The sequence below is a fragment of the Perna viridis genome, chromosome 7 (genome assembly GCF_037379345.1).
Source record: "Perna viridis isolate PV_CMFRI_1.1 ecotype Kerala chromosome 7, ASM3737934v1, whole genome shotgun sequence".
NCBI classification, from domain to species: domain Eukaryota; kingdom Metazoa; phylum Mollusca; class Bivalvia; order Mytilida; family Mytilidae; genus Perna; species Perna viridis.
The window spans coordinates 13,472,608-13,495,871 of NC_142451.1; the positions used below are offsets into that span (position 1 = coordinate 13,472,608).

The following is a 23,264-nucleotide window of genomic DNA, read 5'->3' on the forward strand; positions in this document are numbered from 1 at the left end:
TTTTGATTATCCCATACAGAAAAACTAGAGATCTTTCATTACGATTTTTGCACCTTGGTTAAACAGGCTTATAAAGCGATCTTACCTTTAGACGTTTTAACAGTGTCAAAAACTACATGACGTTTTAAATAATTAAAAAAAAAACAACTAGAAAGGTACTTAATAACCGCGATACATGATAAAGTCTACACAGGTATAGTTTAAACATTGAAACGCTACTTAACACAGATACCATGACATACACAAAGCAAATATTAGTATTTCTCATAGATACAAAAATACATGTATATGTTTTAGTTAAACACATTAGAGTTAATCTATATAATCCCAGACAATCGCCTTTACCTTGCTACATCAGGTAAATCCAGGGACAAGTTCATTTATCATGGGTACATCTAAACCATTTCATATTAATGAATGGAGATATAAATGAATATTTCTGTAACTGACAACTTAAAATTCGCCCCTTCCGCTAGAGGTGTTAAAACTGAATAGGCGATTCATCCTCGGGAAAACAAGAACGTGTCGCTGATCAAACAGAACAAATCCTCTGCTCAGGGCCTAAGATCATGGGAGTCATTTATATCTGCCAAAGGCTTAGGTACGCAATGCTATTTGGACGAGCAAGATATGCATTATTTACGGTTTGACGCGTTGATGTGTTGTACTATTCCCAGTAATATTTGATTAAACAGTTTCGCTGGACTCCTAACATAGACAATTGAGTTGTTACAAACATGACTGTGTCAGATTTGTTGTTAGATTATTGTAGACCGAATGGTTATGTCAACATGTATTGCCGAACTTTCTATATCATTCGATGTCATTGAATGGAAGTAATAAAGGCAGTATTTTATATACTGAGCGACAAATGGAAAGACACACATTTAAATTGATAAATTTCAACAAAAAGATATTCATTAAGAAATCAAATGCCTTCTGAAATACTGTGACGGACAAAATTCTGTGATGGACAAAATTCTGAGATGGACAAAAGAAAACGAAAATAGTTTAGTTTGATAGCAGGAAAGTGAACAACTAGTGACGAACCCTTAAAATGAAATCACAAAACTAACACAATTCGCTATGCGTTGTCAGAAGTTTAAAAATAAAAAATAATATTCACCCACTCTTGAAAGCATTGCAGATTGAGGTGTGAATTTATGGAACCCAACACGAAAAACAGTGAAAACTAGTTGCCAGATAATGTATAAGGCCGACCACAATCGTTAATGACGACAGACAATCAATAGTTGTTAATAAGCCTACCGCTTATTTCGAAGATATTGCGCCAAAAGTTTTGAAACATGCTTAAGTTTCAAATTTGGTTATATTCTTAAAAAAAGAATTTTTTTCTCTTACAATTTATAAAAAAATTGCAAAGATCCTAAGAAATGACACTTTTCAGGTCATAAAAATAAAACTGCATTTTCGGAAAAAATATTATAGTCTTTCGCGATTTTCAATAAAATTGTATCAATATTGTAGAGAAAACAATTTCATAAATATTTGGTATAAGATATAGTTTCTTGTCTGTATACATGTGCAAGTAAGTACATGTATGCGTGTGCATGTATATAACGAGAATGAATATGGTGAATATGTCATAGAGACAATATCATAGCGGATAAAAAAAAGTCAGCTGATGTACGATAGAGTAAGAATGACGTGTTATAGTCCGAGGTAAATGAATTAAGTCCCTTGATTTGTGTGTCATATATATTTTGCTTTGCATGGTGCTTTAATTATACAAGTCAGACTTTTTCACTTGAAATACAAATTTTATTTCGAATTTCAAAGACAACAGAATTATAACAATATAATAAATAAACAAAATATTCACTTAAAATTCTACATAGCATAGAAATAAAAAAAAGAAAACGGATGCTAAAATTTCTACAAATAAATATCAGTTGAAATAGCTCGCAAAAGTCGATTCAAGAGAAATAGAAAAAAAAACTATGATTCATTAAGATACTTAGAGGAGACAATAAATCATTAGAATTTCAAATAACAAAATCTACACTTCAATTTTTCGTACAATAGCTACATACTGTTTCCTACGTATTTCAGTTACACGCATACACAAACCTCATAGACATTACATTATAAACACACACACACACACACACACCTCATATTTACTTTAAATCATACACACAAGCATACAATGGACACACACATATATATATATATATTTAATTACTGAGACAGGAAAATATCACATAATTGCACAATAATATCAAAATTTCAAATTACTCGCTTTCTGCTTCTAGCATTATACTAATGCGTCACAATTTATTCAGTCGTAAAGAAAACCCAACCGGATATGACACTACGAACTATATCATAGTCAACCTCGAGCTGTTAAAACACATCTTAATCAGAACCATAATCCAAAAGATTCGTTGGGTGTTAAACTCAGAGCATTTTAGTGAGCTGGCCCCATACACAAAAACACATTTTCTTTTAATTAACAGTCATTCTACACTGAAGTAGGAGTTCTGCATTGAGTAGAGTTTATCGATCGGATTGAGCACGTTGCTCGAGTCCATTGCCGAATGTCCGTGTGTGTCGGTCATGAACATTTGGTCAATACAAGTCATATTTTCCTCCATAACTTGTCTGACACTTCGCGTGTCGTCCATGTCTTCGTATCTAGACTCTGTAATATAAATACCATTACTTTTATACGAAAAGAACAGAATAGGCTCCATTTCGTCTAAAATAAAAGTTATCGATACGTCTGTACACTTAATAACAAAGTATTTAAAGCATGAAGTAATACGTTTCCTCGAAACCAATACTATGGTAACTGCCTAGATTTTTTTCAAAATTTCAAAACAATGTTTGCTTGATAATGAATGTTTTAAATAATTAAGACAAAATGTATTTGTTTAAAATTCTGACAAAACAGACCCTATGACTGTTCTATGTATCATTCACAGGAAAGTGTATAATTTAAAATAACATGACCTATTTTTATGTCACAATGTTCTAGTAAGCCTTATAATGGAATGCTAGGGAAAAATATGCACTGGATGTTGCTATAAAAATCAGATTAATGTATTATCCAGAAAAAACCGAACTACGAGGTCGAAAGTTGATTGATTTTACTTTTAAAAATATAGATTCGGTCTGAATTGTTGACTATCCAGCACTGTATTTTTCTTTAGAATTGTTGCATTTTATCCCCATTAAATAACTTAGACTCTTATTGTAATGAAAACCAAGAATGACATGTACAACAAACTTCAGTTTCATGCAGAACATTCAATATTCATTTTTTTGGTTCATTTTCTCAATTTTTGAATAATGTAAACGCTTCATGTAACATCCCATTCGTTAGAGAGGAACCATAAAAATGTAATGAAGTAGAGAAAAAATATAGACTGGTTATGTAGGGATCAGTAGTAAAACATTGCTGGAAATGTGTTTTTAAAATGACATTCAATTTAACTGTTTTGTCTAATTTCTTCACTTTCCTAATCTAAGATACAAGGCTTATCGGGATTTTTATCATAAATGTGACTTTCGAAAATAACTGAGTTAGCTTAGAGAGTTGTTTTGTTTGTCTAACCACCTTTTTCTTTATTTGCATGATTCGTAGGAGGGCCTGTATATGTACTTCAGAAATCTGATGAAAAGGCGTCTTTTGACAGTTTAAAATGAAATGATTTCAACAAGAGTACAGTCTCTTTGAAAGTGATACCTTGATATTCGCTTGCTGGCAAAGGAGATATTTGATCTGCGTTTCCATGGTGATGCTTCTCAGAATTCATTGAAACTACAATTATCAGAAAACAATTCATTAGGACGATGTTCTTGTATGAGAGAGTAATATATAAAATTCATCGTGTGCATTTATTAAAAAAAAAAAACGAGCGAAGTCTGGCACCGCTTTGAGTTCTAGCACAGCAAGTGTCGATGCTTACATATCTTAGAAGCTTTTTTAGAAGTTTAAGACTTTCCTATCATACAAAACACGTTGGTATATATCGAGCAGTTAGGGAATTCAGTCATTATTTTGAACATGCACTAATCGAAGAATTTTTTTTTCAATGATATACTGCACGTACTAGAACGGAGTCAATTTTACCACCTTGAAAGATCTAATTACCAATTTTTCACATATTACAGAGATAGACTGCACTCATGAGTATTGTTTTTAAAGGTTAAATTCATACTTTTCTATGGAACCCTGCCGCGATTATATAAGACTCGAAATACACCTACATAAACATGTAACACCTAAAAATATACACTTTAACACATTCATATAACGTTCCTGATAACTTTTCCATTTTCTTTTAAATATTCAAAATCGATCAAAGTAAACAAAACCCAAACGAAAACAAAACAAAAACAAAAACAAAAACAAACAACAAAACTTTAAAAAAAGTTTTAAACCATTCTTCATGTATAATATAATATGCCCGTAGAAGTAAACGACTATGAGAAGAATATAAGTACTATTAAGTTATTCAGATTTCTGAAATAATAAATACTGAAAGAACACATCAGTCTTTAATAAATCTGTATGTTTTTAGACAAATCTAGGGTAATAACCAGCTTGCATTCTGATTTAATAGTAAACAGAATTATTTTTGTCTCTCTGGGCGTTTATTTGCCGCGTTTCGGCATACAAACTACTTAAATACAAGCTAGCCATTGTCATGTAACTTACCAATAGAGTCTACATCACATAACCGTCCATTGCTGTCTGAAAATGAAAACAGAGGTAAATTGGCATAATGCGACTGTTTCATATAAATAATGTAAAATATCATTGGTAAATTACTTCCGTTTTGCTCTTACGAAAATAAAGTCTGTTAATTCCGTTCAATGTAGTATAAATGTGGTCTACATTCTAAAGGTATAAAAATTGAAATATATCAGATACTAACGGAAAATCATTAAAATCACTGATTTCTAATTTTTTAGTAACGACGCTTCTATGATATTTTTGCCTAATTATTCGTTTGCCTTCTTTTTACTATGTAACCAAAGAAAAGTTACATTACATTGCATATACATGTTAGTGTAGAAATGGTCTTAATTTCTGTATGGCGAAAAATAATTGGACCGAATCCTACCTTGGTCAGTGTCATCGCTCTTGTATCCATCTGATTTCTCCTTTTTAGAATCACCATTTTTATTTTTACCACCTTTGCCTCCATTGCTATCCTGACTTTGACGCCTAGCTATCTTCTTAACCTTAAAAACAAATGATTATAATGCTTCTGTTATTTCAGTTAACTTGACCCAACATATCAACTTCACAGAAACTATAGAATAATATAAGCAATGGTTTATTTACATCGCGGTCAAATATTTCAAACAGAAAATATATAAACTATTATGTGATTCAACTGAATACAGATAATTATGTACCTTTGCTCGTTGATTTTGAAACCACACTTGAACAACTCGAACACTTAAACCAGTTTCTGCAGCCAGCTGTTCTCTTACCTAGGTACAAAAAGAATAAGATTTATAAAACAAAAAGAATAAACATTATGGAACAAAAATGTTATTATAGTTTTGAATCATTAATCATAAAATAAATTTCAGTTGTTATCCAATAAAAGGTTTTTGAATTATCTCACTAGTTTCATGGCAATTTAACAAGATTCAGAAACATCAGTAAAAGATATTGCCTAGCAAATAAGAAGCCACAGAAAATCGACCACTTTAACATTTTCGGTAAAATTCGCACGGCTTGAACAAATCAGTTACTGCCAGTATCTCCGCTGAGATACAGTTTTTACAGTAAACTATTTTAATATGCTTACTTTTCTGCATGGTTTTGGATTCATTTCAAATGCTGACTTAAATTTTCGTCGTTGACTTGTTGTAAGAATGGTTCTTGGTCGTTTAGGGTGTTTCCCTCCATCACTTTCTCCGTCGTCATAATCATCACTGTCGTCGCCTAGGAAGAAATTGTCATCTAAAATTTCAAACGAAACAAGATGTTAAAATACAGTTCAGGAAACAGACTAGTTAACTACAAAAACTTTTATATCATATTATTTCTCCTGCAGTTTATTACAAATATCCACGGAAGTTATGAAACATGACAGACTGATAGATCGTGTTGTTACTCCATACGCCCTACACTTTGTTTTCGCCTATAATACGGTCGAACTCAAATGCGTTTTCGACTAAGAAATCATCGCGTGTTTCACGGTAAAAGACATAATTATCTTGGTGTTAATAAGAGTGAGCCGATTAAGAATACTCGCACGGGAGGCGTGCAATCTTATTATTTCGGGTTTTTTTTGCGATTTAAAACAAAATCTAAGGTTATATAATTTTGATAAAATCAGCTTACTTTTGGGACTATAAGCCATCATGTGGAATTCCTTTTCATAATCCAACCGACAGAAAAGCTGACCATCTCTTATGACGTAGTGATCTCCCCTTTGTAGTTGCTGGCCACATTCTACGCACATGAAACATTGAAGATGATAAACATATCCCTGAGCTCTCATCACTAATTCTTTGGGTGAAATAAACATGCCACATCCATTACATGTCACTCTGAATAACCTGAAATTGAAAACATTTTTTGAAGAATACCGAATTATCAGATCATGGGTCAGTTCATCTGTCACTTTCAGATGCACTTTTATGTTTTATACGCATAATGATAATTATGTAACTTTCGTCATCAAGAAACTTCGAACATGTATCTCATTTCAGTAAAGTCTTCCTAATATATTTATACTACAAGTACTGCTGTCTCGTTCTAACACCATGATCTGTTTTTTAATTGTTTCACTGCTTAAGTTTGATATGTACAACTGATCCATTAGCATTTGATTCGTCAACTTTCATTATTATATTTTGTTTATTTGATAAAGATAATACAAATATAATTTACAATTAAAAAATTGTGTTATCCTTTTTGTATTTATTTGTATCAGTTCCAGTTTTTTTAATTATTTGATTTAAGGAGGTAGACCTAGGGCAAGGGACGTAACTCTTGAAATCAGTGATATGTTTGTTTTCACGTTCAATTTCACCAAAGCCTATCAAACTTACATTTAAAACTGAATAAAAGAATAATCAAGGAACCAATGTTTTAGGGATAATCAAAAGAATGTAATCCAGGGACAAAGACCAGATATGGAAAACAGACATACACAACAAAGAACATGAAGTAACTAAAATAATACATACAAAGTAACAAAAGCAAATGAGCAACTCGGACACCACTAAAAACTGGGAGCATGGACCAGGTGCACCGGTAGGGTAAGCGTCCTCTGCTTTTCAAGAAACACCCACCGAGTTGCTCATAAAAAGTCAAATCCGGTGTAGACAAACGAGGAAAGGAAAACTGTGACACGTTAAATAAATCAGTTTTCATGGCGAAGATGGATACACCATAACGATCCACGAACTCATGATGACGACCATAAAACTTTTGAAGTGATTACTTCAATCTTGTAGCAAGATCCGTCCAAGTTACTTTGATGCTTACATGTGATTGATGTTAAATGCTGAAAACAAAGGTTCAAATGATTTGTAAGAGTTGTATCCCTTACCCTAAGTCTACCTCATAGTAATTTGATTAGATATCATTACTAGATTAACACATAGGTTACGGTCAACTTATAAAAAACTATACCTGGAATTGATCAAAGCGTACAAGTGTTCGCTCGAGCAGCACATTGTAATAGCAAATAAATTTTACTACTATTATTATATAGGGTTTTACTAATATTCAATATAGGATTAAAACTTTTTTTTCAGAATGATGTCGAAATATAAATAACATTCTGTTTTTTGAGGTTGAGATGTCGAAAATAGAAATAAGCACCAACAAAAACTAAAAAGGAAGAAACTACAACAAACAAACAAACGAAGAAAAAAAAAGTTCTTCCCCACGAGTTCCTCTTAGTCTAATCAGTGTTCAAATGAATGAGCAACTTAAATCTCGTTCTAGCCTCTCTGATTGCTCTTTTCAAGGATTTAATGAGTGACTGGCGTTGAATTTGACAAATTATGCTAACCGATTAAGCTTTAATTCTTTTATTATTTTCAAAAACTATCAGAGATGTGAAAAAATCAATGCCATCTATTCCACATCATTTACGCTATAGCATACAGATTTCTTTCATTTGCATTCGAACATCAAAAGATATGATGCAATGGATTCGGAACAACTCAGAAAAATAACTTTTTTTCAAGAACAACAAAATACGTACAAATGATCCTAACGCCCGATACCTTAACGAACTGGAAAGTCTTCATAGAAAATTAAGCACATTGAATCAATCCTTTGTGTGAGACCGCATCATTTCTGCATTTAGCATTAACGTGCTTCTAGTTCAGACAACGTTTTTTACTCACACTAAAATGTACAAACGGAAGTAGATAGCATGAATCTATTGCTAGGCTTTCATTTCTGTTCAATGCAACATTCCAACTAAAAGCTCCCGTTTTAGGTTTACCATACTGAAGTAAGCTGCTTTTTACACGTCTCTTTGTTCTCATTCAATACTAAATGGTTCAATCAACTGACTGTGAATAACAAATTCAAGCAGTATTCATCTCTGTTACAGAAAAGAACAATAAACGCAGTTATGGTCGGCCATTGAATTCCTGCAAATTTTCCGGAAGTCCCAATGTCTGCCATTGTTCTTCAGTGAAAAGGCGTGAACGGATTAGCGTGTTTTGTAATAGAGACAAGCTTTACGTTGCATGATACGGAAAATGACGAAATTATGTTATTCAACAAATTCAAAACATCTGAATAAGACTAATTATGTATCCAGAGATAAATGCGCTCTAATTTAGGGTGCATCTTGTTTTAAAGTTTCTATTTTGATTTTCTACGGTGTATTTGCCTAATCATCACGTTAAGTTACACGTTATTTACATTTAGTAAAATAAAAATCATTGTATACGCTTGGTGGATTGGTTTGTTTGTAGATCAGGTTGTTCAAAATGATCCTCAACGTAATTTCTAGCTTCACAGGAGAAAGAGAAGAGAATCTACTGAGCACCGAATAACACAGGGGTATTCATTACCCCAATGGAAACTTAGTATTGTGCTTTCAAATTGGATTAAAATCTTAATTCCAAACAAAAGTAAAAGGATGAAATTCAAATAAAAAAGTTCAAACCCAAGTACAATGATAATGATTGGGAAAATAATTTACATGTAAGCACCCAAGAGCCTGAAAATGTACCACAGAAACAACCTATACCGCCATGAATGGGTTTAGGTAATGGAGAGGATGGTCTTTATTTCCGTTCAAAACAAAGGCTTAGCAATATCCCATTTTATAGAAGTTTTTATCTGTTGATGTGGTTCTTTTTAGGGAACAAAGAATCAAAAATGCATCAAAAAAATGGTCGGTGAAGAATCTATTTTCAAAATTATTAAGGCAGCTTAAATAATTATCGAATCAGGGATTGAGAGATTGTTTTATCTATTTTCAATCCTAAAGTAAGTACATGTACATGTATCATCTTATAATTACAAGAGACGACTATGTTCTATAGAATCGATGTGTTACATCATTCATTTATCATCGTCATTACTTTTATCAAAATTAACAACAATAATAGTTACAATTTTATTATTATTATTATTATTATTATTATTATTATTATTATTATTATTATTATTATTATCAATCATATATGAATTTACAGTACCATTATTTTTATTATTATTAATGTTGATAACATAAATTAAGTCCTAATACTGCATGGATATCGGATTCATGGGTTGACAGATTTTTTTTCCCTTAAAACGTTTACAATTTGTGCAATGTTGTAGTTGTAGCTTCATGCCTTTGGATGGAACCCACCCGATTTCTTCATTAATACTTTTCACACGAGATATAAATAACGTGAGAACCATCGAAAGTTTGGGTAGTATTTCATATCACGGAAACAATTTCTGACAAAACAACAAATGCAGGCTGAATAAAATATGCGTAGTAAAATACATCAAGTTAATCTATGGAAAAATAATTCTTGATTTTGGCTTTGACTTATTATATGAAATTTTGATTTTATTGTTTATTATCATAATTCGAATAGACCTTAACACGGGCGCTGCAATTTATTAGCAGTCTTAATGTATTCGGAATTTTATGTTTCAGGAGTCTTCAAATGTTTTCTTTTCTTAATATATTCTGGGAAAGACAATTAAATCTCGTGTAACAAAAACCTAAGGAGAAAAATTCCAATATGTTTCTTCAATATTGCGCCGATTTTTCTTCAGGCTTTCACATCATCCGAGATGATATTAAACATTCTTGCTACCGTTTCACATTTTCTTTTATTAATCAAGATAGAACAAAGACGGAAAGAGGAGTCAAATAATCCGGTTTAGTTTAAGTTATTATAGACATGCGATCAGAGGAAAGCAACAATAACTAGTCAATACAATAATGTGGTTATTTTTCACATTAGTTATAGAAATTTTAATGGAATCAGGAACCTATTCGATTACACGTAACAATAGCAAGGCGGTAATTCTGTGTTAATTAAAAGTGGTGAATGACATGGCAAGCGTATTATCAGTGTTTGCTATTTGATTTTTGCTTGGATATTTATCTACATGGAACTATGTAGAAGCATACAATACGAAACCCTACTTGTCGTTTAAACTCCAACGCATTTACCGAATAATAAATGGTTGGATAAAATCCATAGCTCGTAGACTTTCAAATACTGTTTTGGTGACATTTTTATGTCCATTGACTCAACACTTAAGTTTATTATATTAAAAATTAATTAAATATGCACAGGTTTAAAGTCACATTAGCCATAAGTCCCCATACTATGCTGGTATCGATGAACTATCAATTTCCTTGGATATAAAACTTTGTAGATTAATAACTTTCCTTGCATATCTATGGCAGCATAGCAGTTTATTGGCTGAATGATAATTTGTTGATATGGGTTTTGATATCCGGTTTGTTTTCATCGATGTAGTCTCAACAGAGATCCCTGGATTTATCCTATACATCGGTGGAACAGTTAATAACTTTTACCAGATGTCGCGTGCCAAGTTTGCCCTTATTAACATTAATAAATTCCCAAACAATTACTCTAACTTGTTACAAACATCGTCCCTACAATTTGTTCTCAGATTCAACACCAAACATTTAATTGAATCAGCAAACATTATTTCTGAGTCTAGGTTACGTTGACGTTTGAATCGTTAGTTTCGTAGGAAACTGCTAGTGTCGTTGACAAGGAAATTACCGGGATATCCCGTCAACGTCTCGAACTCGGCTCGTTATTTGACTTTTTGTTATTAATCAAGATCAAAATTGAATAAAAATGGCAACATTATGTGCAAAGCACCTCTGAGGACGCAGGGCTGTTACTTAATGTTGACGAACGATAGAATTGATCGACAGTATGATGATGTACTGCTTAAAATTTACTCTTTTTGTATTATAGGATCAGGTAATTGTCATGCTTCTAACTTGACTTAAATAATTTTAAAAATCTAAGTAATATGATGCTGTAAGAATGGTAACCATATGAAACTTTTTATAACAGAAAAAAATAAACTTACTTTTCGTAGTCTATTCTGCAATAAAACTTTCGGTTTCTAGCAAAGCAGGAGCCTGTAAGTGGCATCTGACACATACAACACCGGACACAATGTTCGTGCCATGAACAGTCCATCACTTTTAGTAGAAACCGATCCTCTATCGGTTGTTGGCAACCCGTGCATACTTCTTTGTGTGCTGAAGGCATTCGGGTTATTCTGGTATCTAGAAATGACAAATATATATTTTATTGAAAGTTATTATACATATACATTCGTAACAGCAATCAAAATTAATTAACAGAAAACAAATAAATGTAAATTCGGTGATTTTATTTTGGATTGTGTTGTGGTTCTGTATTTGCCGCGGTTCCTCCCAAGCCTCATATGTTTTGTTAGTTGAGATGGCGGGGCATGTCACGCTTTCTCCTCAAAGTTATATATATATTTCGTTTGTTATGTATGCATAACGATACTGATCGATAAAAAAAATATTTTCTTCAAATTTTTCTCATATCAACTTCTCGTTTTGCAGGTCTTGATGACTATCATATAGGATCAGTCAGTTCTCATGACATTACACCTCTCGAGCATTAATATCAGTAGAGTAACAGGATTATGACAGATCACTGCTAAGTGACCACATTAAGCACAAATAAAGCAATACTCCTTGACGAAACAATAATAAAAACTTTACATGAGGCCATGATATTAAAAATTCTATAATACACGTCATTCTCCGCCTAGTTGTCCTTGATGGTTCAAATATGTCGGATGTGTGATCGACAATTGTCACCTTGACTATTTTGTACTAGAATATGAAATGCATTAACTGGACGTAAAAATAAATCCAAATACAAAGCAGAATCAATCTGTGTAAATCAATTTGATAGTCAGATATAGCATGGAAATCATGGCGGTGAAATGAAAGAAATTTTGATTAAGAGCATCTGCATGATAAAAAAATGAATTTCACAAACATTATCCAGACTTCCAAGATACAATTTGACACTCTAACTGCTTCAAAATACTTTTCAGGAAAGTGTAGTAAATAAAACTGTGAGAACCACAAAAAAAATATCTTCTGTCTATCTCAGTAACAATCGAGCAAAATACAAGGAATAATCCGAGCAAGAAAAAAAAACAAAACAAAACAAACAAACAAACAAACAAAAACAAAAATAAAACAAAAATAAAAACAAAAACAACATAAAACAAACAAATAAACTTAAACTATAGATTATATCGACAGAACACACATTAATATAAAAATCCTTTACTAGAAAGACAATGTTGGTTGGTTGATGATAAAAGAATTAAGTAATGTTCTGAAAATACGGTTTGGCACAACATTTTAACGAATTCGTGATCAAATTTAATAAAGCATCAACCGTAGTTTCTTTTTGATTTGAACCTATATGTTGCGTTTTGTTAAACATTTTAAATACGCACAAGATGTATATATTCTGAACTATGGATTTTAACCATAATGCACTTAGTATAGTGATCTACATCGCGGTCGCGTGAGACATGGAGTTCGGTGATAAAGTGCAAACATTTGCACCGACTTCTAACAGATTTTTAAGGTTGGATATCGTCATTGGAAGGCAATATTTTGCCACTGAAAACACATTTTGAAATCCTGTGAGTGTTTTACTGCTAATGATCCATGTATCTGCATAATTGAATTACAGATGATTAGACGCTCTACAAAACGAAATTTTTTCCACAAATTACCGAAGCGTAACATTGCATAAGTGATTAAATATTATGAATTTTCAAACGGTCACCACCCGGGTACAGTAACTCCCTCACGTATTCTTCAATGCGCACCAAAATATCGTCAATTCTGCACTTGAGAAGATCAAAAATCTTTTTTCCTTTCACCTTGTGTGGTCATAATTTTCAAAGTTCAGTTCATGATTTTCCGATAATATGAGAATAATAAGCAAGTTTATTCACTGTAAGGAGTTAACCGTGAAGTGTATAGGTTTAGGCGAGCTTCCGTCAACGTTCTGTAGCACCCAGGCAACGCGATTTCACCAGGATGGGAATCGAACTGATGTTTGGGTACGTGATCTTAGCGTTGTCGTGGTTTTTTCTCTAGACCATATGATGGGAATAATCATTTGGCTGAAAGGGGGATGAAATCGACAGCCTTAACATCAAAGAAGAATGAAATATGTAAAAATAATTGAAAATAATCACAGATATACTGTTGTTTGGGTTTGTATTTGGTTCGTCGGTTAATTCTACGGTGCAAACACAAAACTTACTCAAATGAACTTCTTGTCGCTGAGAGGACATTTTTCAAACTCACTTTGGGTTAAGTTAGTACTTCTATCTTTTAAAACTGAACTGTTTTATTTTGAAAATATAAATACTAATAAATTGTTACGGGATCTTGTGACAAATGAAGCTTAGAACTCATATAAACTAGTGAAAACGTGAAAATGAATAAATAGCGATATTGAAGTCTTGGAATACCAATTTTTAAAGTTCATCTGTGATGGAAAGCCATCGAAATTTTGAGCATGAGACAATTAGCTGGAGAGGAAATACATAACCCTAGGCATTAGTGACAAACAATATTGAACATAGTCGATGACATACAGCCTTAATGGTTAATCAACTTTCGAGTGTCTATCAAACACTTGAAACCCTGTCAAAATTCTAACAAATTTTTCATCCTTTTCCATGAGTTGGGCAAATCCGCTTTTCATAAATAAAAACACGTGACAAAATCTTAGTCAGTTTTATTAGCATAATTTTGATGTGCATGAATTTACAAATACAATAAAGTGCGACATCGCACGTGCTAATATTCGCACGATTACCGTTCTTGAAGATTAATATCTAATGCCACAACTCGAAGGTAGTGTCAGAATGACTATTGTGTAAAACGCACAGGCGATTTAGATTGTCGTTGACGCAGACGACCGTTACAACCCAAGTAGCACGTGCGCTGATGACGATTTGATTTGGTATTAGTACGGGTTAGGTATGATTAAGATAAATTTGTAAGATGTAATAAATTATTAAGAATACATTTAGTTTACTGGTGATTATTACACCCAGACAGGCTTCAATAATTACATGTTATTTGAAATTGACATTACGGTTGGTGACTGGGTAGGTTCAACTGCAGGTTACTAATTTTTATGTGGTCTTTCCATACAAAAATATCTAAAGTCGTCAGTTTATTGAGGCAAATATATTTGCTTAACATTTTTTTGTTGGGAAAATTAATGTTATTCAAAAGGAACATATCGAAAAGGGAGAAAGACACACAAACCCACATACACAAGTATTTACACAAATTTGGACAATTAAACTAAATAGAGATGTATTGTAATGTTGTCATATAAAATCGCCGATAACATTTTTCATTATATCAGACAGAATATACCAGGCAGTAATGAAGACATGATGTAAGATTTTTTCGATAACTCAGAGCGCTGATACATGTGCGAACAACAATAAGCCCTAAATTAAGCAAAAAAGCACATAACTTGTTTTTTTTTTTACGCATCTGTCCCCGTGAAAATTTCAAACTAGTTTGCACTCTATGCCTCATGTTTCGTCCATCTGTAGCATTTTTCTGTGTGATTGATCGGAATAAGACGATATGTGATGTGTTGAGAATTTAGCATGACCTTCTGATTATAGTCGTAACATCAAAGTTAAACATATGTGTGAAAATCTCAAGCATTATACAAATTCAATGAGACGGTTAAGTTAATGTTTCAGCGGATTTGTTTTCTGTGTACCACCCTAGTTGGTGGGTTAAGTAGTATATTTTCACTACAGAACACCGAACTTAAGACTTTAATAATAGATCAATAGCACCAAGTGCCATCGATTTTCTACCTTTATCAAAATCTAGCGGTTAATAGGTATCAAAGCGCACATCTCGTACTTCTAATAACAGACAAAACTCGGGATGTAGTTGTACCGACAACGCCTTCCAGTCGCGGTGTAGTTGTACCGAGAATGCCTTCCAATTTGTATTACATGTAGTTTATGAACTACAAATATTTAAAAAAGAGAGATTTTTCTTGATAAAAAAGCTAGAGAATTACCTATACAACTTCAATGAAAAAAGTATTGTTTCTGTCTATCGTTTTTTTTCAATATTTATCAATGTATTCTTGCCTTTACATGTCTATCTGTCTGTCTGTCTGTCTGTCTGTATGTGAGGGCTCTTTATTAACGCCAATAAATACTTTACAGTCGGTGTAAATTGTTTATTTTCATATATCATTGAGAAAATAATAAAATAGTTTAGCAAATTGAAAAAAGCAGAACACAAAATATATAAGAATGGAATAATAAAAAAGCATTGATTGTCTACGAACATCCGGTATAGTTTTTTTTACAAGTACATGTAACTATGCGTAATAGTACATGATTACGAAGACGATACTAATGTCATGTCCATGCTTTCAAAAAGGTTGGTTCCTTTTTTAGTTAGTACTTCACGGGGTATTTGCTGTCAAGTAGAAAAAGTCTTTAATGTTTTTTTTCACCTTTTTAAAATTGTTCAAGGGTTCTGACGAAACACTTTCCATTCGTGAATAATAGTAAATATGATTAGATATGTCATAATAAAAACTAATCTCCATTCTTTCTGATGTCGTAAAACCGGCAAAGATGTTCGTTTAAGTTTAAATATGTACTTTCTGTAGTTAATCAATTGTTAAATTGTTGAGGCTCCTGTGCATTTATATCTCGTTTTATGTAAATGAACCATTTTATACCCTATGACTTATATTCTGGGGGATAATTCGGTGCAATTTTCTGTTCGTGACATAGCTTACAACGGGTATGACTTTTGGTATGTTATGTGTATAACCGGCCGCATGACATATATATGCATGTAGTTCATTTCACATTGCGAGCATAAAACAGCGACAGACTTTAGTTTCCCGTAAAACTCTCTAACAGACGTCCTACGACAATCGTCTAATGAAAGTGGGGAGAAAACTTTCACTTTTTCCTCCGATAAGGTTCTTCAAGTGTTGAGGCGTCTAGGTTGGTAAAAGTTTTTCGGGACTTGCCGGATGGCTCTTTATCGGAAAGGTGTTAAAATATAGTTCTCGTAGACTTGACGTCTTAAGTAATACACAATATGAATAGGAAAAAAATGTGTCTCCTTATTCCAACGAAATTGTCTTGGTTTCACAAAATGGTTAACATTTCCAATCTAACGGCAGAACCGGAAGCGATGCAGGTTATTAAAAGAACAAACAGGCGTATAAAGAAATATGAATACATTGTCAATGCAAATTTGTGACACATTTAATTCATTTTGATACAACAATATAAAACTCGTGTAGTTGATGGGATAGTCGCGGGTTTATGTTTCATAGACGAAATAAAATTTATCAGGTTAAGCTACCAGAAAATTTCGCTTCATGTGTTTCCATGTTTGTATTTCTAAAGCAACAAAATTACATATTCATGTGCATAATATCAAGTTTTTTTTTAGTTTTATTTGTTAGCTGTAAAATACCCACTTTAGTTTCGGCTCCATATTCCGTATAATGTGGCGGAAAGTAGACTTAAAGGCATCCCGTCGACTCGCCATGCGGGACAAAGAAATAGCTATTTATGTCATTTGAATGCAGTTCGATCGCTTCATAACTATGCGGTTGCTTTTCATGACCATATTTACAAAGTCAAGTTTGTACATTAACATATTTCAGGATTAAAACTTAATCCCCATTACCCGGTTGAAAGTCACAGTAAACGGTCAAAAGTCGTATGAGGAGTTCATCTTTTAAAAATTTTACGCCAACATTTAGCGCTGATAATCAACTTGGACGTGAAGTCTTTCACTGCCTCAATAGCAGCGAATTTGAAATTCTATGACATCTGAGATCAAATAGTTCCAAAGGCCAGATGTATTTTGAAGAGATTGAATAATCAAATTCAGCTGAATTATGTTCTGTTGTAACACTATTTCAGGTGTCAATATTTCTAATATAGAACCTTCTTGCCTTCAAATCGGCAAGTCTCACCTCTAGTATATCAATATAAAATATCGATCAACTGGTTATATGGTACGACTATTTCATGCGTACTAAGTTTTGTGTTGGGGAAAAATATCTCACTTTAATTTGGTGTGTACATTTTAACTCGAAAACTACACAAAAAGACTTTCTTGTCTAGAAAGACAAATTATCTGGCATTGTTACACAACAGATTTCCAGACACAAATCAGAGTTTCTACAACATTTATACTGAACTCGACATTAAGTACATTTATAACATCAGGATAACTATTTTTAACTCCAAAAAAACTATGATGGTGCTATTTTCTGTTATTACAAATTCTAAAAGTTCTTTAAAAAAAGTTTCGAATCCAGTAACTGTTGAAAACACCAAGGGTAACCATGGCGTTACGTAAATTTCAAAGACAGAAATGTATTTTTTTTATTGTATTCTTAAAATGTTTTATCTAGGGTAAAATGTACAAAAGTAGTAAGTTAGTGACGAATTATTTGATTTAAGAAATTTTCTAAAATGAAATTGTTGACAAAAGAAAGAAAATAATATTCTGCACCTTTCTAGAAAAAAAGGAAACAACCTGGCTATTATCTTCCACACGAAAAAAATCATCTAAGAAATGTTACTAAATATATTTCGATTCATTTTGTTTGTTTGTTTGTTTTTTTTGCCAAGATCACGTCCTTAAAGTAAGTAAACCAATGATACATGTGTACTTATCTTCAAAGTAAAGTGAAAAAAAAAAGATTTACAAATATTCTTAAATATCAATGGTCGAGTACCGTTTTTTACTGTCACTTTGACCGTAAAGTGTCTTTTTCACTGTTTAATAAATAAATATAATATACTTCAAATGCCAGTTTTTGCCATTTCAAAGGAAAGCATTTAGCGTTGTAGTCTTATTTAGAAACAGTTGTGTGTTTTTGTTTTAGAGCATTTGTTTCAATAGATTTATTTGTATACAGATTTTAAATAGGATAGCCTTTTAAATGTTAAACCTGTTTCCTGATCATAACGGGATTATAAAAATCTTGATCCAATATCGCTTGCTTCCTCTGTGATTTAGCTTGGTTAAGAAAAAAAGACATAAAACCGCTTTTATCACTTGCGACATTTTGAATAAGAAGGGAGAATGAAAAAAATAATGGCGGTTACTTGTATATACGGATTGTCACAAAATGTTATTTCTAAAATAGTATTTTGGATATACGTGTAAATAGAGATATTAACGATCAAAAGTTTTGCACTCATTGACAAAATAACAAAAAAAATCATTATTGACCATTTATTAATGTCGTATTAACAGAGTAATAACTGGAATTTTAATGTTTCCCAGCATTATTAAGATTTTTTCTAAAGAAATAAAAATATATTTTATGCGAAATTTTGTAACGTTACAATTTATTTAGTTGTTATTACATGTTTTATCATATTATCATTTGTTTGTTCAACAAAGTGACATATTTATATCCAGAATTGGTAAAAGTTGTGTCCGATAACATTGTCATGATAGAGGAGCTTCTAATTGCAATTAATCAGCAAGGGTACAGTTAAATACCGATAAGGATATCGTGACATGCAATGGCCCAATTGATTCAAGTACCTGTTCAACATTTTATGCAAATCAAATGTTTGATTATAATGCATAAAGTTTGTTTTGATAATAATTCAATATTTACCAACTTTCATGATCTATACTGGAAAATTGCAATTATTGTAATTGTCCTTTTTAGCGTAGTCGTCAAACAAAAACGATGATTTTAAGCTGTATTTTATAGCAATGATGTGATTAAAAGGCCATTTAGTTGATTCAGAAGCATGTACTAAACGAATATCAGTTCGATGTACTTTTTTAAAAATAATATGATAGCATCGAGTAATTAATTAAATGATCAAATTATACTGGTTTTTGATATATTATCATTAAGTAGTAATTTTACATTTAATTTAATGTTTGTAACTTCCTGCTCTCCATTTTAAGTTAAAATTAAACACATTAAAAAGGTTTCAATTTTGACGATTGATTACTTCCTTCCAAAAGAAAATCGGGTCTATATATATTATTTTCTTAAAAAGCAAACAAATTTTTTTTTTATATTCCTGCTGCTTGAATTGAAATCGCAAGTAAACATTTGTAAGTAGCAATTGAAAAATTAGTATATTTATTAGTATGTGCATGCAAGGCTTTATATTGAGTTTTTGTACAGGTTATGGAAATGACATTAGTACAATATCAGTATTTATAAATGGTGTTGTTTGTTAGGACTAAATACTCAACAAATATGTAGAAAAGTGCGCAATTTCCAGTATTCAAGCATTCAATAACATATTAAAATGAATCCTTGCAACCTCGTCCTCTAGTTCGACAGCTTTTTTGCTATAGTCAAAATTGACATTTAGCAGAATATTTATTATTATTATTATTATTATTATTATTATTATTATTATTATTATTATACAGTTTAGCATTTCCGTCATAAAATCTAAATTTTAAAAATGTTTGGTTAATAATAAATATAAGCATGTAGGTATTTTTTCTAAATTTTGGTGACATTAACATCTATGTCGCTTCCATACAATATTAAAACGTATTGTGTATGGATATTTATAATGAATTTTAAGTCACATGGAATAGTTTAATGTTTTTTCTAATTTTCGAAACCGATAAATTTCTTCAAATTTGTTCTTGCAAAAAAAATACCCGTTGGTAAATAGACTACAACAGATTTAATTTTAATAAATAATAATCTGCTTTTCTTATTCGTTGGTATAGATAAGCCAACGTGTGTCTAAAGACAAGTAAAACAAAAACAAACTGATTAATTCAACAATGTCACTGATAAAACATTCAAATCTTAATAAAGTGACAAATAATTGATGCACAAATCTGATGATTTTTATTTTTAAAAATACTGTTGTTATTTTGCCCTTATAAACCATATCTGTTCATTGCTGGTGAGTATTTATATACATAAGTACACATAAATCTTTCTCTGTTTAGCAACGTAATGTATCCACGTTATGAACGTAAATGTAAAATACTTTTTCAAGGCAGATTAGTTAGCAAGTAACTGTAAATATATGTTGTAAGTAGTAAAGAAATCGACAAACAAGCGAATAAATTCACCATAAACTGCATATATAAGTTATAGTGACTAATACAGCTTCAGCTAAATCGTGTTTAAAAGCCATGGGACTTGTCCGGAAGGGTTATATAGTCTACCAGTATTTACAGCTTTTTCCCTATACTTAGTATATCAAGTATACATAATGCTTGCAGAAGTCAATCTGTTTTGTCCACACTGCCTTCGAATATATTTTTTAAAAGATCAAATTCAAGTGTAGCAGTAAAAATAATATTGTTTCTATAATTTAAATCATTCATTGTACATCTAAATACATCAAATATTGTAATGGCTAGGAGGTCATCAGCAGCAATGTAAGGCCAATTATCAAACTGTGACATCAAAGACATATTGTGTTTCAATAATGAAACTTTTAAATATAGTTTCAAATAGTCATACCATAACTAATATATTTTTGGGATTAAATTGCAAATGCACCCGTAACAAATAACTGAATATATATAAATAATTTACCTTTCTCAATGAAGAAATTTCCTTCAGGATAAAGTTAAAAATAATTTGTTGAAGTGTCTCTTTGAAATTTTTATCCGAGGTCAATTTTTCGTCTTGTCAAATAATGTTTATTTCGGAAATGTGAAGTCTAATTGAATCTGACTAGTTAATGTCAATCAAACTCCTATGGTGTGATCGACAGTGGCGAGCTCTTCCTTTAAAGGAGGAAGAATAAGTCTATTGGCCCATTCGATTATCACAGGTGGTTATCGATTCCAAACAGAGAACGGTGATTTGTTGACACTGAAAAGTAGATTATCATACTATCAAAGTTGTTCACAACTTACTTCGGGTTAAAAATCATCTTTTTCTAAGTTTTCTCTACCCGTGGAAACCAACGGAAAAATGAAAGATAAAAAAATTGTTGCAATGCTAAAAATAAAAATGGAGCGCCCTTATGTCATCGTCATCAATTATTATTATTTCAAAATGTTTATCTTGAACTAAATTTTTCGCGAAACAAATATTATTTCTTATATATGTTTTCTTTTAAATACAAACCATGACATGCTAAAGCCATATTGTCAGAATAAAATACGATCGAAATGAATCGCTGAAGTAAAACTGCAGCTTGAAAAAAAATACATGCAGTTTAACTCCTTGATATAATACAAATTGTCAACGACCTGTCTATGAGAGAATAAAATATGATTTGTTGTATAAAGAAAGAACCATTAAAAATGTCCGAATGATATAATTAGAACGAGCTTTTCATTAAATTTTATACCTTCAACTGATAGTACCCAATACTTTGTAAATATCAAGAAATCTCATTTCTATCCCAATTTAATATTATTTAAAAAAACGAATTTGATCACTCATATGATATCACTCAGTAAACTGAAATGAAGAGTAAGAAAGAAGGATTAGAAAATTTAATGCAACCTAATGCAAAGGCTCACAGAGAAAATGTTCATAAAAGAAAACATATTTTGTGAAAATAGTAAAATAAAACAAAATACGTCCACAAAAATAGCCGTACCAAAATATAATGAACCAACATTACGGCCTAAAAGAATTGTAAATCTATACAGTACCTCTTCCTCAGAAACCATAGACCAAACAACTTTACCATATTGTTGGTAGTGCATGTATAACTGGAATTTGATCACATGCATATTTAATGCAACAGACTGTTTGTTATATAGTCAGACTGAAATGCCGATGTCATACAAGATTGACTAGATGCACGTGACTGTTGATTCTGGTTTTTGTGGATTTTCTTCTTTTCATGGGTTTTAGATAATTTATGATTCATTGTGTTTTTTTTTTTTTTTAAGTTTTAAATTACAGTTCTCATTGGCGTCATTTTCTTGTCGTTTCATTCAGTTTATATTCACGTAAAACATGTGGTGTATGTTGTTGTTGTTATTTTTTTTATCTCGACAATATTTTTTTAAGAAACAGACATTGAATAGAAAAAAAATGCCTTATGAAAAAAACATAAAAATCGAAATATATCAATTATGATAAGAGGTTCATTATGTGTCACGGCATATCACATGTGCATACTGACCGGATGTGGTTTCTCCATATTTTGCTTGTTATCCTGCGATTATTTTGCCAGTTAAAAGTATTGTATTTTAGAGCAATGTACAATATCTTCATCAAATCATTGAAGAGGATGTTCTTAAATTAAAAAATTAAGCTTTGAAATTGTAAAGGTTCGGAATGATGATTTTTCACCAAAGCATCATTTCTCCTGTCAAGCCGTTCATTTCTACTTTTTGCATACGATGCTTTTTCAAACAAATCTTTTAGTAAAATGAAAGTAAATCAAAATAATCTCAAAAGGATTAACCTAATGGCACGTTGTTTTTCCAAGTCCGGAATGATTTTTACAGTGTCTTATATTGTCAAAAGTCAAAGTCTGTTATTGCTTTTAAATTACAAAATTTCAATTTTCCGATTGAAAAATCTAGTGTTTTTTTTATGACATTTGAAACAGAAATCGCTGAAATTTGCAATTCACTGTCTCATTCTGTTTTGTATTTAAGTAAAAGGTAATGACCATAATCTGTCAAGATACATATAAAACTTGAATCTTTAAAATGCATCGTTTCATACATGTTTTTTTTAGCAAA

The 23,264-nt window shown here is 31.6% G+C and overlaps 1 protein-coding gene across 2 annotated transcripts; it reads right to left on the reverse strand.

The window, feature by feature from the left end:
* Nucleotides 1-1,745: 1,745 nt before the first annotated feature.
* On the reverse strand, nucleotides 1,746-21,417 carry LOC148611395 (LIM homeobox transcription factor 1-beta.1-like). Of its 2 annotated transcripts, none has more exons than XM_088591904.1 (9): nucleotides 21,142-21,417; nucleotides 11,555-11,756; nucleotides 6,335-6,552; nucleotides 5,796-5,932; nucleotides 5,395-5,472; nucleotides 5,097-5,217; nucleotides 4,688-4,723; nucleotides 3,713-3,787; nucleotides 1,746-2,665 (listed from the first exon to the last, which is right to left on the reverse strand). In XM_088591904.1, exons 2-9 carry the CDS (start codon nucleotides 11,737-11,739, stop codon nucleotides 2,481-2,483), a joined length of 1,035 nt encoding a protein of 344 aa, XP_088448030.1. In that variant the 5' UTR covers nucleotides 11,740-11,756; nucleotides 21,142-21,417; the 3' UTR covers nucleotides 1,746-2,480. The 2 variants fall into 2 exon arrangements, with proteins under 2 accessions (XP_088448030.1, XP_088448029.1); XM_088591903.1 differs by having other exon boundaries at nucleotides 1,748-2,665; nucleotides 5,796-5,950; nucleotides 21,142-21,414.
* Between the last annotated feature and the right edge of the window lie 1,847 nt (nucleotides 21,418-23,264).

Coding starts and splice junctions, on each gene's coding strand:
- LOC148611395 (XM_088591903.1), bottom strand. CDS start 11,739: ATGCCTTCAGCACACAAAGAAGTATGCACGGGTTGCCAACAACCGATA. Junction 6,553..11,554: donor TGCAGAATAGACTACGAAAA/GTAAGTTTATTT, acceptor TTTCAATTTCAG/GTTATTCAGAGTGACATGTA. Junction 4,724..5,096: donor GAGCGATGACACTGACCAAG/GTAGGATTCGGT, acceptor TTTCATTTTCAG/ACAGCAATGGACGGTTATGT.